Below are 16,088 nucleotides of genomic sequence, written 5' to 3'. Positions count from 1 at the left end.
CAAGTGAATGAAAACCAGATTATAACACTTAAATCGGGAAGAAAGAATAGTGACTGAACAAAAGTGAAATATTAAAAAATTGTTAATGCCTATTGAAAGGAAATAAGGGCCTGGCATCACATCTGCATGTTTCCACCCTGGGAGCCAGAGTAAACTCATTTCTGAAGATAGAAAAAAAAAAAAAAAAAAAAAAACCTTTTAAGGCAGCTTAGGAGTTATTTGCCATATTTGCAGTTAATGAAGCAGTCTTTGTAGAGAGGACTTATAAGCACAAATGGACAAGAAAGGTAAAGGAGAAGAGTTAAAAAAGAGGATATTCCTGATATATATTATTGGTGTCCCATGAACATAGGTGAACGGACTTCTCTGAAAAGTTTACCTAGAAGCTGGGCTAACCACAAACCATCATGGAAAACCTTCACAGGTGAAGAGCTCTTCTACAGCCTGGAATTGGAAACCGTAGGTGTTATGGTTGAATGTTTATCCCTTCTAAAATGCATGTTGAAATTTAATTCCAGCCAAAATTCAGATGCTATCAATGTGATAAATTCTCATTAAAAACAGAAGTAGTAGATACTTATTAAACAGTTGATAAAATTACATAGAGCTTGATACACACACAAGAATACAAATAAAACTGAGGATTCTGACTTAACTCCATAGATTGTATCAACATCAATATCTTGGTTGAGGTAATATTATAGTATAATATCTATACTATAGTTCTGCAAAATGTTATCATTGAGGGAACTGGGCAAGTTTACAAGGGATCTCTGTATTATTTCTTTCAACAATGTGTGAATCTACAATTATCTCAAAAGAACTGCAATTATAATGTCATCAAACCTAAAAAAATTAACTTTAATTCTTAACATCTGAATGGCAAGATATATTTTAAAAGATCATAGTATGATAAAACAAAACAATGAAATATATCTAGGAAACTGTAAACTGCAATTAAATCCAAACTATCATGTATCTCTTTCTCCATGAGGGAGCATGCAGGCAGGAAAAGAGTAAGGGATGTCCCGTCTTTGGAGACCTACATCATGTTAATGCTGTCATTTGTCCTTGCTTGACCCTCTTCTACCTGTGGGGAATTTCAAAAACTGGCTCAATTATAGGCAAAATATTCAGTCTCACTCCTGTATTAAAATGAATTCTACTCCTTTCTGGGCACCACGGGCAGCATCTCCACTGCTCTTGTGCTATTTTATGGTATATTCCAAATTTTATCTTTGCTTTGCTCATGTTTATATAGAGCATACAGAATAGGTATGAGCTGGATAAACAACAATGCCCATGACCTACCTACTGATGCCAAGGGGACATTTAATGGAGCCACACATAAATGTCATGGTACAGCAGGATAGGGGATCCATTTTAGGATAGGATTCCATATAGAAAATAACACCACAAAATCGAAATGTGTTTTCAGCTTTTATTTCCATTTATTTATTTTTGAGACAGTGTGTCACTCAGGCTGGAGTGCCATGGCACAATCTCAGCTCACTGAAGCCTCCAACTCTCAGGTTCAAGGTATTCTCATGCTTTAACCACCTGAGTAGCTGGGATTACAGGTGTGTGTCCCTATGCCTGGCTAAGTTTTTGCAGATATGAGGTTTCACCATGTTGGTCAGGCTAGTCTTGAACTCCTGACCTCAAGTGATCCTCCTGCCTTGGCCTCCTAAAGTGCCAGAATTACAGGCGTGAAACATCACAGCCAGCTCACAGCAAGATCATCTTTCTTTTGGGGGCAGTAGGAGAGAATCTGTTTCCTTGGTCTTCCTGGCTTCAAGAAGCACATGTATTTTTTGGCTCTTAGATCCCTCCCTTGGAACAACTAATTGAGGCCCTTTCACACTTCAAATTTCTCCTATCGCTGTATCTTTCCCACTGGGGAAGAAGTTCTCCACCTTTGATGACTCATGAGATTAAACTGGGCACATCACTTCTAATACTCCTTTCTCCAGAATAAAATGATGTTAAAATATAAACCACATTTTTCTAGCAGTGAGCTGGAATTGTTGGCATTGCCTTGATCTCTCCAGCCAAACGGAAAATCCGGAGGACGTTAGCAGGGTGACAACGACAGGGTTCTATGCCCTTCACTCTCTTTCTAATGGCATCTTGTCCTTACTGGATATTCTTGTTGGGCTGTCCTAAATTTAAAGCTCAGACAGACAGTGGAAACAATGAAACAAAATGAAATAGAAGAAGGTGGGGGAAAAGAGCCTGTGGAAAACACAAGAAAGATAGGAAACATCAGCACCCACAAAGTTGATTTTAGATTAGACTCTTCCATCAAATATCCTAATCTTACATGTGACAAAATATACACATGATCTTTTTGTTTACTAAAGGCAAACAGAACAAGGCAGTTGAGAGTTATTGGGCATGGGGTGGAAGGAGGCTTTCAATAAATGTTGAACCACAAAAAATTTAAATGATAAGCTGAAAAGGTTTTTAAATAAACCGTCACCAGGTTGCATGTTTTGTTTGGTTTGGTTCTGGGGAAACAAAGAATGAACAAGTTCTCTCTAGACAACAGGAGACTCATTCTGGTGGTTTTCTCCAGCAGAGGATATCTCAAACAAGCTTTCCTGAGAAATGAGAATTTGTAGGGCTGAGGACTCTGAATCATCAGCGAGCTCTAATCATGTGGTCAATGAAAGAGTGCCTTGTGGCCAAGATCAGCGATGTCAAATGGTATGACAACAGTATTTTGGTGACTTATTCATATAGAAGGATAAGAAGTGTGAGGAGAAGAGTAACAAAAAGCCCATGTTCAGATACAGCTTTCAGCCTGTGGGCACATACAAACTACCAGGTCTCCAGAGTCACCACCAGGGGAGTTTATGGCGAGGATATCAGAAAATAGAGGTGCATTCATTCGTGCAGACAGGGGAAGCCCAGCCTGCCTTTTGGACTCTGCTGTTTTTGACTTCCTTCCCAGGCATTTTCCTCAGAAACAGCTTTGGGTGGAGACCACATTATTAACACAGGGTGTTGAGGTGTTGATGTCTGTAACGCATGGTATTGATCATCAGTTTAAGTGTTAGCCAGGCTCCAGGAGGCACTGACCTCCTGGAGGTGGGTAGAACTAAGGCATAACTTTGATACTGTTGTAAGGTCAGTGGGTGATATGTTAGAGAGGCTCCTCCAGGATTCAGTGAGCCCATCTGTCTTATGCCAATTTATGCTGGCCAAGCAGCTCCCTTCATGTGCAGCTGTATTCTTCAACATGTTTGTTTCCACCTGGACACACTACATTTAGTGATCACACTTCTGATACTAACAGACTGTGGCTGAGAAGCCTGTGCCAAAAGTGTTGCACTGAATTCAACGAAAGCAAGAGTATAACGACAGTGGGAACTTTGTGCAGGCATATCATATAGTGGGGGCTGGCAAACACATGCATCTATTTGCAGCTCTTTTAAAATGTAGATACTAAAATATGGTTATCTGTGGGTTTTTTCCACCCAATTTTTAAAAATAATAATATATCGATTTTAGACTCTTGATGGCTGTAGATCTCATTCTAGGTTGACAAGGGGCTGCTGTACTGTTCTTACACATTTTCAGTTGAAACTAATTTATAGGTACTTCTCGACAAAATGGACAGCTTGGCAGAAAGAAAAAGTGTACCAAACCCTACAATCCCCATGAGGAAGCATAATTCTCTTATAAAGTTATTTCCAGAGCAAATCTTTACAATCCACCTATGGGCTATATAGCTTATTTATGGTTGTTTTAATTGGCTGATTCTTTCTTTAAATGAATAATATAAGACATTTGACAGTCCTCATCTGGGGAGTCATTTAATGGTAAAGCAAAGTCCATTGGCTTAAATAGAAGAGTAGCTCTTAAGATATCAACCAATAAATGAATAATTACTGAAATGTCTCTAAAAAGTTTAGATGTTTCACTAAACACAATTTTGTCTGTGTTTCCCTGTTTTCTTTTTATTTATTCTATAATCCCACCTGTAGCTGTTCTAACCACTCGTTGCTTTATTTTGTCGCTCTGACGTTCGGTATATATCATCTTCTATAAGCCTTCCACAGCTTATAGTAATTCCTTCTTAAGTCACCGATTCTGTCTTTTCTTCTTGGATTTTACCCTCCCTCCTAGACTCAAGCATTTCAGGCCTAATCTACTTTCATTAGGAAGATTCCTTTCCAAATATTCTAAATATTTATTAATAAATATGTTGTGTTTATAACAATTATATCCTATAAAAAAGACTTCAGTTGGATTCTCAATTCCTGGCAGTGATTTTTAATAGTTAATTATGAAGAAAAATGTCCCCACAGGACACTTGCAAGCAAGAGTCACACAGGGTCATAAACTGAAATGCTACTGAGGCTGAAGCATGAACTATAACTTAGTGAATCAGGCTCGTGAGCAGCTTTGGAAGAGTAAAGGCTGGCTCTCTGAACCACAGGTACGGCTCTTATTCAGCATCAGCTTAGGTTGGATATTGTCACACAGGAATGTGGGCTCTGTTTGGTCAGCTCTTCTACTTTTCAAGAGAAACCAAAAATCCTTATTTTATGTAACATCTCCCCATTTTAAAATAATAGGGACTAAATTAAGCAGTTTTGACTTTCTGCAGGCTAAAAGGAACTTACCTATGGGCCAGATGTGCCTATGCGACAATGCTTAAAAATCTTGAAAAAGACATGTTGGTATAGAGCCACTCTGTTAGAATAAAATTATCTGTGAGAAAATACAGCATGTGAAATTCCTCTGAAGACTTGTTATTTCACAGCCTGACTCTTCCACTTTTTTCTTTTTTGGACTATCCTTTGAATTTCTATGTATTATAGGCCTCTACTGTGATTATACTGATGGTTTGTATAACCAGTGCTCCACCACAGCAAATGTCAATATTACAATTATAAGAGCATACCTGTGTGGTATTCATGACTCTTTGGTACTCTGTGATTTGGATACTCAATATAGAGTGAAAATTACAAGCTTGATCTAACAATAGTTTTCATAGGGTGATATTATAAGCCTTAACACCATAAAATGCCTTTGCAGAAGGCTCTAGTTAGAAGCACAAAAAGTGCATTTCTCCCATTTTTTTCATAGATTTTCTAACACCATAGACTATTATGTTTATACCTGACAATTAGATTGAATGAAAGTGAAATAACTTATTTCTTGGCTTAAAATTATTCACAGTGAAGAAGAGACAAAGAAAAGGAAATTTGTCATTATTTATAATCAGTCTAGAAATGCCAATATTTTCTCAAAGCTGTGACTCAGGCTAAATGACTTTTGTGAAAATGGTTTCCACCTTTTACCTTTCAAATGCTGCTCCTATATTTCTTAAGCCATACTGCCTTTAGGTCCCAGTTGCTCTCACATGGCCTTTCCTACTTACATCAGATTGGCAAAGGTCTGCAGATGCCACTGGACCAGATGCGGCCTAGAAGAGAGTGTGCAGCACCAGAGTGAGCCAGATCAGCTGCCCAGCTGCCCTTGACACTCCTGGTCATCCCTGGTCTATGAGTAGGGTCACTTTGCTGTGGCTCCCTCTGTGGCAGTGATGGCCTTGTGGCTGAGGGGTCAGCAGGTGAAGAGTGTCATATAAACTTTAGCAAAATACAAGCATACTTAAAACATCAGTTTTCCCTTATGAATTTGTTTAGTTACTGGAAAATGGAAGAACAAACTTTCTAGCTTTTAAAGCATGGCAATAGTGTAAAAATTACAAAAATGTATTTTCAGTGGTCTGAATGAGTGAAGGATTAAATGTTCAGATAAGCGTCTTATTTTGTAAGATGCTATGAAAGAATTAATTTGCAGTTATACTTATTGTAATATTTAAGTAGTATGCAGCCTGAATATCACAGATTATTATTACTTGTATTTTGAGGGTTGTTACATCCACCATTTGAATTATTAAAAGTTTAGAAACTTAGAAGAGGCACCCTGTGGAGTTAAAAACTAGATCTCTAAGAAGGCACAGACTGGCTGGTGACTGCATCTGGTGGGGAAGGATCAGTTCGCCTGGTTTTACAAACTTGAGTGGATTCAGCTGCTGCTACTGAAAAGAAGTGCTGCTGCAGAAGCAGAGAAGTGTTGCTGGAATAATGCTCACAGCGACCACATGCACACAGGGAGCCTTTAAAAGGATTAAATGCCCTCTTGCTCCCCAATTCTCGCATTATCCTTCCATTATTCCTGTTGGCAGAGCATAACACAGAGCCAGCTTGCAAAGCAGAAATGGTCAGTGCAGAGTCCCAGTACCTGTGTCATAAAGCTAAATATAGAAAAGAAGGTTGGAAGTATAAAGACAATAAGTTAATAACTGGCAAAATATTGCTAAATTCTAGCTCTTTAAGAAGCTTGTGGGGCAAATTGGCTGTTGTTTTTTGATAAAAAATAGTCATTAAATATTTTTCTTTAAAAAATCTCTAAAAAAGGAAGTGTTGTGAATCAATTTCATAAGAAAAACTGATATGGTATTTATAGTATCAATTTTTTAAATTCTGATTTTTAAGAAAAAGTGTATATTTAATAAGTCAATTTTGCACCCAAACCTCTACTCCCTCAGAAAAAAATTCCTTCATCGAAAAATCCTGAATTTTGAAATAATATTATTAAGATTAAGTAGCACTAATCATCACTATTAAAACACAGACATCTCTCAATTAGTATTAGGTTTCCATGTGAAGAACAGACTCTTAAAAATGGCTAAAATAAAAATAAAAATTTACTTTTCTTATGTAAATAAAGTTCAAGGAATGCACTCCGGGTCTTCTATCATGGTTCCAGCATTATCAGGGACCCAAGTCCACCCAGGTCTCTGCTCTGTCCTATCAGGGGTTACGTAAATGAAACCTGTTCTCATCTAGCTGCCAGAGCGCTGGTCCTTCCCATCAGCAAGAAGGAAAGGAAGAGAAGCAGTTGTGCTCTTCATCCTTTTCAAGAATTGTTCTTACAAGTTCCACACACAATATTTTCACTAACTACAAAGGAGCTGGTAGATGTCTATTAATTAATAGACTGGTGTCTATTAATTGAGGGAGTTGAGTGGAATGGCTATTGCTAAGGAACTAACTGTCTCTGCCAGACACTGGAAGGGATATTACTTGATCAATTATAAGCTTTGGTGTGAATGAGTCCATCAGCTCCTTTTTGAAAGCAATATTTCATAGGTAAGAAGGATTGATGAGCCTAAAAGGATACTAAGCTAGAGAGTGGAGGCTGCTGAATGGGGCAGATAAAGAATATTGAAGATGAATCTCCTCTATTTTAGAATCTTGCTCAGAGCCACCATTAGCCCCAACTCCATCTTTCTTATTTATACTTTTGTCCATTTAAAGAAGTTGAATTCAATACTAATAGAGAAGGGGTCATGTCATGTATCAACTATATTTCTTTTGTTTCAAAGGATAACATGATCTTTTAAAAGATATGATCACATTTTTCATTGTGTGCTATTGCCTCTCTTTTAAAGAGACCTTCTAATGCCAAGATGGTTTTTGGATTTCCACGGTTATTACATTCATCTTCGTGTGTTTGTCTCTCCCTGAACCCTGAAGAGAATGGAAAAATGGCATCATGTTGATAAAAAGTGATGCCTTCCAAGACATTCTTTAAATGTCCTACGTGCAGATATGGTCAGAACGAATAATTCAGGCCAACTGAGTGAACATTTCCCCAGAGACGCTTGAGGTAAAACTGGCTGGCTTTGCAAAGTGGTTCTCTTTATAACCTAGCAACACTGCTTGATGACGTTTTGGGTGACAGTCCAATTTCTTAGGTGATTTAAGTATATGCATTTAGCGTTTCCCAGCACTTTTGCTTTTAGAGCTAACTTATAAAGGGAGAGCAGCAAACACTGCTGTGCCATGGCTGTGGCCTTTGCACAGTCACCTGCAGAAACACAATGCATTTCTCCACAAGACACCTCCGTTCCCAAAGATGCCACTGGATTCCAGTTGCCTCATCTTCCATATTTTGCTACTTTTACTGACAAGAGAAAAATTTCAGGAAAACATTGGAGGAGGAAAGGGATGGTAGAAAAAGAAAAGTTGAAGATTCAAATGGACGTTTTGTAATGTTTCTCTGTGTTTGCTGCAGAGAAAATGTTTGCAGTGCACAAATGCTTCTGTACAGTAAGCTCTGTCCCTAATCAAAATGGTGACATGGCTTCAAACTGAGTACCACCTGGCCTCTTGGGGAAGCCTTCACTTTTGCCCTGTGCCCATGATAAAGACAGAGAAAACATATCATTCATTGTTGATCTGCCCCATGCCCACAACTGATCCCTACCTCTGCTGGTTATGTAGATTTTTCTGAAGATATTGGAGAAATTAAAAGAATCTGCACTGCACATCACTCAGGAAAAACTACATCTAGAACACAACTGTATGTGGCAAAATAAAATGATTCTTAATGCAGAAACAGAAAACGAAATACCACACGTTCTCACTTATAAGTGGGAGGTAACGGTCAAATACACCTGGGCATAAAGATGGGAACAACAGACATGGGGCAATGCAAGAAGAGGAAGTGCTGAGAAACTACCTACTAGGTACTACGCATACTACCTGGGAGATGGACTCATGTGCACTCCAGACCTCAGCATTATGCAATATGCCCATAGACCAAATGGGCACATGTACTCCCAAACCTATAAAAAAAAATGGCCCCTGTCGCTCAACATTAAAAACATTGTGTTTAGTAGTCCCAGCCTCCCTCTTCTGTTTTTTCCCTCTCAGAGGTTCCTCCTCTGTGCCTCATCTGCCCTCCTCCCTCTTGCCTCTTCCTTCTCCTAAAAGGAAGCATAACGGCTGGTGAGAGCTTAGTTACCTTCCCCTGAGTCAAATGGATAGTACATTAAAACAGAGATAAAACTAAAGGGAAGAAGCTCTGCTGGAGGAATTTAGGCAGAATGAATAATGGAAAGAGCCACGTATTGGAGCCAAAGAGAGCTGGAATTGATTCACAGTTCTGTCATGTAGAAACTTGACAGCCTTGGGCAAATCACTGGTCTTTCCTGAGTTGGTTTCTTTACTTACAAAAATCGAAATAATAATACCTGCTTCATAGTGATTTGAGAATTAACTAAAATTATGTTTACAAAAAAATCATTGCAATATTTTGCACATAATTGGCATTCAATAAATATTACTTCTCTTATCTTACAAAAAGGGAGATGGAGGGGTTGTTGGGGAAAGTCATGGGGATTTCTCAGTATTCTAATCTACTGGGAATAGGACTGTGTATGTGTGTGTGTGTGTGTGTGTGTGTGTGTGAGAGAGAGAGAGAGAGAGAGAGAGAGAGAAAGAGAGAGAGAGAGAGAGTGACAGAGCCAGAGAAAATTTAGGGGAAGGAGATTTATTTGATTGCACTGATTTTTCTAATCTGCCTTCTTAAGTCATATTAGTGCCTGCAATTTCCTGGTATCAAGGAAAATGATAAACTAAAATTCCTTGGTGAACAGAGCCAATGAAGAAGATTGGTTTGTGGAAATAACCTATGGGCTGGTTTAAAAACCTAATGAAATAATTTTATCCTATTTCTATGTTCCATAGATCTACTTTCTCTTTTAGATGGTACTGATCAAGTGATAAATTTCTCTGTTTTATTTTTTGTGCTGGCCGCTCTGGGGCCAACACATACTTTTGCCACATCTGTTAATATTACTGTCTTGGAATCTGTCAAAATGAAGAATAACTTCCTTCTCCATGCCAGACCTGATTTGATACTCTTAAAGGCAAGGATTCAGACCTTTCTTGGCACCAAAATACAGGAGCTGGGCACAGATCTCACAGCTCTTTTTATTCCTTATCAAACAGAATGCCCAGTGTTTCCATATTACCAGGACTGCTGGTCTTGCACTGCCTGAACTGGAGTATTTGCCATGATGTGCAGGAGCCAGCTTCACACCAGGGGCTGCTCTTTCTGTGGTTAAGAATGGATGTTTTAGAGGCTATCACCCTGATCTGGGTCATCCTTCAGGAAATGAATAAGGTCCTGAGGCTTCTTAAAATCATCTTTTTGGGGAGCCAGATTATAAACTCCTGGTAAAATTTACTCATGACTTTTCCCAATATAAAAATGTAGGCTTCTTCCCATAAATGGATTTCTAACCAGCCACTTCTGGTTTGGGGAATCCAGTGCTTTTGTTTTATATTTTAAAAAATATTTAGAAGTCATACATACATAAAACAAGAAAGTAGGTATGATACTTAAAAAAAAGAAAGAAAGAAAGAAAGAAAGAGCCCCAAGCAGCATCTATGTATCATTATTCCATGAAAGATCTGCAGATATCCCACCAGGATGGGTGCTGGCCTAAGCTGTACTCTTTGCTGGAGAATTATAGCTACACGTAATTAATACCCTATGCCAATAATAAACAAAAGTGAATACATGATGTGTTACAAGACTTTTCTGTCCTTCCCGATAATCCTTATAAGATTCATTCTTGAATTACTTCTTCTGCAAGAGTTCTTAACTTCAGGTCTATGGACACTCAAGAAGTCTGTGACAAGACTTTATCTCAATTAAAATATATATAACGACTAGAAATATTTGACAAATTACTTCAGTAAAACTGATTTCACCTGTGATAGCAACCATTTTTATTTTTTGCTTAAAAGAATATTATTCTGAGAAGTGCATAGGCGTCACAGAATTGTCAAAGGAATCCATGTCACTAACAAGTTAAGAATCTCTGACGTAGTGGAAGTTTTTGTGGGGCCCAGGGGGGCTTTTTGTATGACCTGCTGATTTCATTAATTTTCACAGTTCACAGTTTTCTCTTCTATGGTCTCACCCCACTGGTCTCCACCTCTGTTGGTTTGTGTCATCTGTATCTATGATGTGCTAAAATGGTCAAGTTAACTTTTTGGACAGAGCGCTATTTTTTTAATTTTCCTTATTTTTTTGAGACGGAGTCTTGCTCTGTCACACAGGCTAGAGTGCAGTGGTTCGATCTCGGCTCACTACAACTTCTGCCTCCTGGATTCCAGTGATTCTCCTGCCTCAGCCTCCTGAGTAGCTGTGATTACAGGCGTGCACCACCACACCCAGATAATTTTTGTATTTTTAGTAGAGACAGAGTTTCACCATGTTGGTCAGGCTGTTCTTGAACTCCTGACCTTGCAATCCGCCTGCCTCAGCCTCCCAAAGTGCTGGAATTACAGGTGTGAGCCTCTGCGCCTGGCCTGGGCAGAGCACTATTTCCAACACAGTGATAATGCAGTTGATGATGGAAAATTTCTTCAGGTTTATTTTAGTTTACTGACCAAATCCCATATGCTGATTACTATGCTAGTCAAAAAGTACACAAGGTCAATATTTAAAACAAGCAAAAAAACACAAAAAAATACTCATTGCCCTTTATTATTTTATAATCCAAATATGTGTGTGTGTGTGTGTGTGTGTGTGTGTGTGTGTGTGTGTGTCTGTACATAATAACTTCTTATGTCTCTCACCCTCCTCCACAGATCTTGGAGACATCTCAGGTTTAATGAGGACTTTCCAACATTCCAGACTGCTGCCCTGCAATGAAGCTCTGAGTCATGGTCTGTGGGAATAAGGTACTGGCAACAGTGTGAACCCCAGGACAACCAACCTCACTAACCTCCACTATAAGCAGAAGCCCAAAGTGAGTCTGGCCTGAAATCAGAGCAAGCACTGCAGAAAGGCATCTTTGCTAATGGAAAGAGGAAAGAAGAAAAGAATTTCCAATAAGTTACAACAAACTTTCCACCATTCTAAAGAACCCACCTTCCTTATCAACCAAGTTGGGCTTCTCTCTAGTGACTCTTATTCTAGCCTTTCGCCAAAAACAGAGACAGTTAATCCTGGTGAAAAGATAAAGACAGACACTCAGAAAAAAAGACCTGGAACTGTGATACTATCAAAACCATCAAGTAGAAGCATTATGTCGGAAAGCCAGTTTAGTCCCCCTGTGATCCCTGCTCGCAGGCCTGGATTGCGGGTATGCTATATCTGTGGTCGAGAATTTGGGTCCCAGTCAATTGGCATTCACGAACCCCGGTGCCTACAAAAGTGGCATATTGAAAACAGCAAGTTGCCCAAGCACTTGAGGAGGTCACAACCCTCCAAACCGCAGTCTCTTGGTGGCAGTGGGTCCTCCAGTCTTCAGGCAACGAATGAGGCTGCATTTCAGAGTGCCCAGGCTCAGCTTCTGTCCTGTGCGTCCTGTGGCCACACATTCTTGCCAGATCGTCTTCTTGTTCATCAGAGAAGCTGCAAGCCAAAGGGTGAGGGTCCCAGAGCACCGCACGGTAATAGTTCTGATCACCTTACTGGCCTCAGGAAAGCTCCAGGTGGAACCCCAGCCCGACCAAGGACCGTTGTCTGCTACATTTGTGGTAGGGAATTTGGCACCCTATCCCTTCCTATTCATGAGCCCAAATGCCTGGAAAAGTGGAAAATGGAGAATGACCGACTTCTCACGGAGCTCCAGCCGCCACTCCCACAGAAGCCTCAGCCACTTCTGACTGTGCAGTCCAGCCACATGTGACCCAGTCAAGCTCAGCTTGTGCCCTGCCCAAATTGTAGCCTGGCGTTTGCCTCAGACTGCCTTCTGGTACATCAGAGAAGTGGTAAAACTCAACCTCATGGGCCAAAAGATCAGAATTTGACCTTAGGGAGTAAAGGAGGCCTAAAAGAGTCCACTAATTCCAAGCAGCAAAGGAACATGGCAGGACCCAGTGTAACTGATAAGATCATTCAGGCCACATAAGATGCATTACGTGAACCTGGTGGCACCCTCTGCCTGTAGGGAATGAGAGAAAACCAACCCCCAAATCAGCCACCTCAGCCCCTAGTATTTTTTCTATCAATGCTTTATGTCAGCCTCAATGCAGCCTGTTCAAGTTAACTCCCTGTTGGACTCCAGGGCTTGTATCTCTCTTGGCTAAATAGGTACAAAAACATCGTTGCCTGATGGGTTCATATTCCTTTTCAATTCTGCTGTCTAAAAGAAGGAGAAATGAACTACTTTCTTCCCTGATCCCTGATACAAATAATCCCTGGGAGAGACTGTAATTTGAAAATGAGTCATTAATGCTGTGTCTACATTACAGAGATATAATATAATTCCCTTCCAACAGCCAATATTTATTGCTGGTTTATTTTAGTCATCTACCTTAGGAATTCATTTTTGGCAATGCTGGGTTATGCTGAGTTTATCTTACTAAAATAGAATCTGTGTCAAAAACCCCAAATGACTTTAGCAACAATTAAACACTGAAACACTCCCAAAAATACACATGCTCTGTAAATACAGCATATTTTTTTTCATTTGACATTTATATGGTTGTAGTAAGTAGGAAATTAACCCCAGTGTAGACATTGAAGCAACTAGGTTATGTTCTGGGAGGTGCTTAGTTCCTGCTGCTTCTCTGTGTCTTGTGTTCAGGCTGAATACAGGGCCCTGACCCCCAACTTGGGCCATTCTTAATAAGCATGACCCCAGGAATCCCCAGCTTGAATGGCAAAGAGTTTTTAGGGTTTTATCTAAAGTTTCACCGTAGACAAGGATTGGAGAGAGATGCTTACAAGAGTGGCTACCTGCAAGACAGGGCCTGGTCCAGGTTCTTTGTCCTGCCATTAAACCAGATAGTGAATGTACTATCTTGTGTCAGTCTTATAGAATATCAAATCATGAGAAACAAGAAGTGGTAAAGTCGTTTTTCCATGGCTTGCTACTTAAAAGCCCAGCCCGCAGGGATAATGGATTCTTAAGAAAACTAAGATTAGGTTGGTGAGGTGGCTCATGCCTATAATTCCAGCACTTTAGGAGGCCAAGGCAGGTGAATCACCTGAGATCAGGATTTCAAGATCAGCCTGACCAATATATCTCTACTAAAAACACAAAAATTAGCTGGACGTGGTGGCGTGTGACTGTAGTCCCAGCTACTCAGGAGGCTGAGACAGGGAGAATTGCTGGAACCCAGGAGGTGAAGGTTGCAATGAGCTGAGATCACACCACTGCACTCCAGCCTGGGCAACAGAGCAAGACACGGTAAAAAAAAAAAAAAAAAAAAAAAAAAAAAGAAAAGAAAAGAAAACTTAGATTATACAAGCTATTGTAAAAGATTAAACCAAAGGAATTAGTGGGGGGCATCCCTTATTTCTAATTTGATTTTTCTTTCTTTTTTATTTTATTATTTTGAGGACTATCTAGACCTTTTCTCCTAAATTCCTTGTTTAAAATAAAATGAGTATAGTCTTACTGGTTTAGAAGATTCCAAGGCAATGATTCGAAAGCTGAAGAGTCACTCACAGCTGCTGGGCAAGTTTTCCGATGAATACTGTAGAAAAAACAGCTAGTTTCTTTGCTGAATGAAAAACCAAACTCCTCAATGTGGCATGGTCTTCAAGCTGGTTTCATAAACATGACCTGTTTTTCCCACCTTCTGTCTGCTGCTTTTCTTCCATAACATGTGGGGTCTGGATTCAGAGAGTACAAGAATCTGTGTCTCAGAGTCACAAATCAGAAACTCTGTTCACTTTCTGCCTTACAGCCCTGTTTCTTGATTGTATGCATTTACTTCAAATGTTCTCATTACAGATCTAGAGATAGGGAAGCGTGTGGTCAGGATTCTTGTGCTTGTTGTTGTTACACATACTTTGTGCTCAAGAGTGGAGCCAACAGGCTGAGCACGGCATGTTCTTACTCAGTCACGATGGCTGAAAGTGGCTGGCTTGGGCCTCCAGCTTCCCGAGGAGACACCTTCCTGACTCACCCAGTTGTCTGGAGGGAAGAATGTCAGGAGAGGCCAGCGATGGCCCTCCAGTGACTCGACTCATGGATTTAGATGAGAGTAGGGGAGGTGTTCTAGAGGACATGGATATGTCAGAGCGCACCCAACCCTGATCTCAGGCCTGAGAACACACATGTGAGTGGGAAACTGGCCCCGACCACGGTCAGATGTGCGCTGGCCTGTTTGGGGACCACACAAGCTTCAGTAGAGGACATAGAAAGGTCATCCAACATAGGGTCCATTTGGCTGCCAGACATAAAACAAGCTTGGGTTAGTTACAAAGGAGAAAACTCAGGCTGCCAGGGAACATAAGATCTTTCAAAGCAGTGGGCTTTAGCCCTTCCTTTGAGAAGACATTTACCATTTCATAGTGCTTTCAGTAGAAAGCCGTTTCTCCACAGTGTAGTTTAATTATTATTTGATCCTGCCTATAGATGTTTTTCTTTTTATCATTTAAATTTTTAATAGTGCTATGAATTACTCATTTTTCATAAAGAACATTACTCTAATGATTATTAGATTTCAGAATTCAATCTGTGACAGCTGACTTTTGGCAGCCTGTGACACTCACACATTCCTTCTTATAATTCAGATTATTTCTCTCTGGAATCCTTGGTTTGATTTCAGATTAGAATCAACTTTTTTGCCTTGCATTCTCACAGGGTTCAATCTTGTAAGGGATTCAGGTGAGAGAAATAGTTTCAGAACCATGATTATAGTACTTGGAAAACAATTCACTCCAGTGACCCCACAGTCACTGTTTCACTGGAAGAATGAATTACCTTTCCCTCAGAATGTTTCCCCAACATAGGTTGGCTCAGGTCCCTCATTACACAGATGCTCCTGCGATCCTTCTATCAAATCTAAACACAAACACAGATTAGACAAGTCCTGCTCCAAGATCTCAGTGAGCATTTTGCATTGCCTTCTAACCAATATATTGGCTCGAACTGTCTCATTGTTTCTCATCCAAAGTATAGGGCTGAACTCACTCTACGTGATCTCACAGGAAAGTTGTGAAGGACACTAAACAGGATTTAAGAGGAATAAAACCTTCAGTGTGAATTTTTATTTAAAAGGTGAACAGTCCTGGGACTGTGTATATGTATTTCACGGTGTAATGAGCAGCATCACACTTCCTTTCTTTCCTCTAAAAGCCTGGAAGGGTAATACCCAATATAGCAAAAATGTAAAAGTGATGTCAATTCCAGATGAAATTTTGATTCGTTATATGGACCAAATCATACGTTAACATTTTAAATTTTAATATCACATCTATTTAATGAGATTCTTTTATGTCTACTTTAGTAAATGATT

At 39.8% G+C, this 16,088-nt stretch overlaps 1 protein-coding gene across 1 annotated transcript; it reads left to right on the top strand.

Moving 5' to 3' along the window:
- The first annotated feature begins 306 nt into the window (after positions 1 to 306).
- ZNF474 (zinc finger protein 474) lies at positions 307 to 14,022 on the top strand. The gene is made up of 2 exons (XM_074382216.1): positions 307 to 459; positions 11,478 to 14,022. The coding sequence occupies exon 2, from the start codon at positions 11,690 to 11,692 to the stop codon at positions 12,521 to 12,523; it is 834 nt and encodes a 277-aa protein (XP_074238317.1). The 5' UTR covers positions 307 to 459; positions 11,478 to 11,689; the 3' UTR covers positions 12,524 to 14,022.
- The last annotated feature ends 2,066 nt before the right edge of the window (positions 14,023 to 16,088 follow it).

Source organism: Saimiri boliviensis, chromosome 1 (genome assembly GCF_048565385.1).
Source record: "Saimiri boliviensis isolate mSaiBol1 chromosome 1, mSaiBol1.pri, whole genome shotgun sequence".
Taxonomy (NCBI): Eukaryota; Metazoa; Chordata; class Mammalia; order Primates; family Cebidae; genus Saimiri; species Saimiri boliviensis.
Note: the sequence above shows the minus strand (reverse complement) of the source record. Positions and strands in the feature narration are given on the sequence as shown.

Bases quoted from the DNA above. Each gene is read 5' to 3' on its own strand.
- ZNF474 (XM_074382216.1), top strand. From the start codon at position 11,690: ATGGAAAGAGGAAAGAAGAAAAGAATTTCCAATAAGTTACAACAAACT.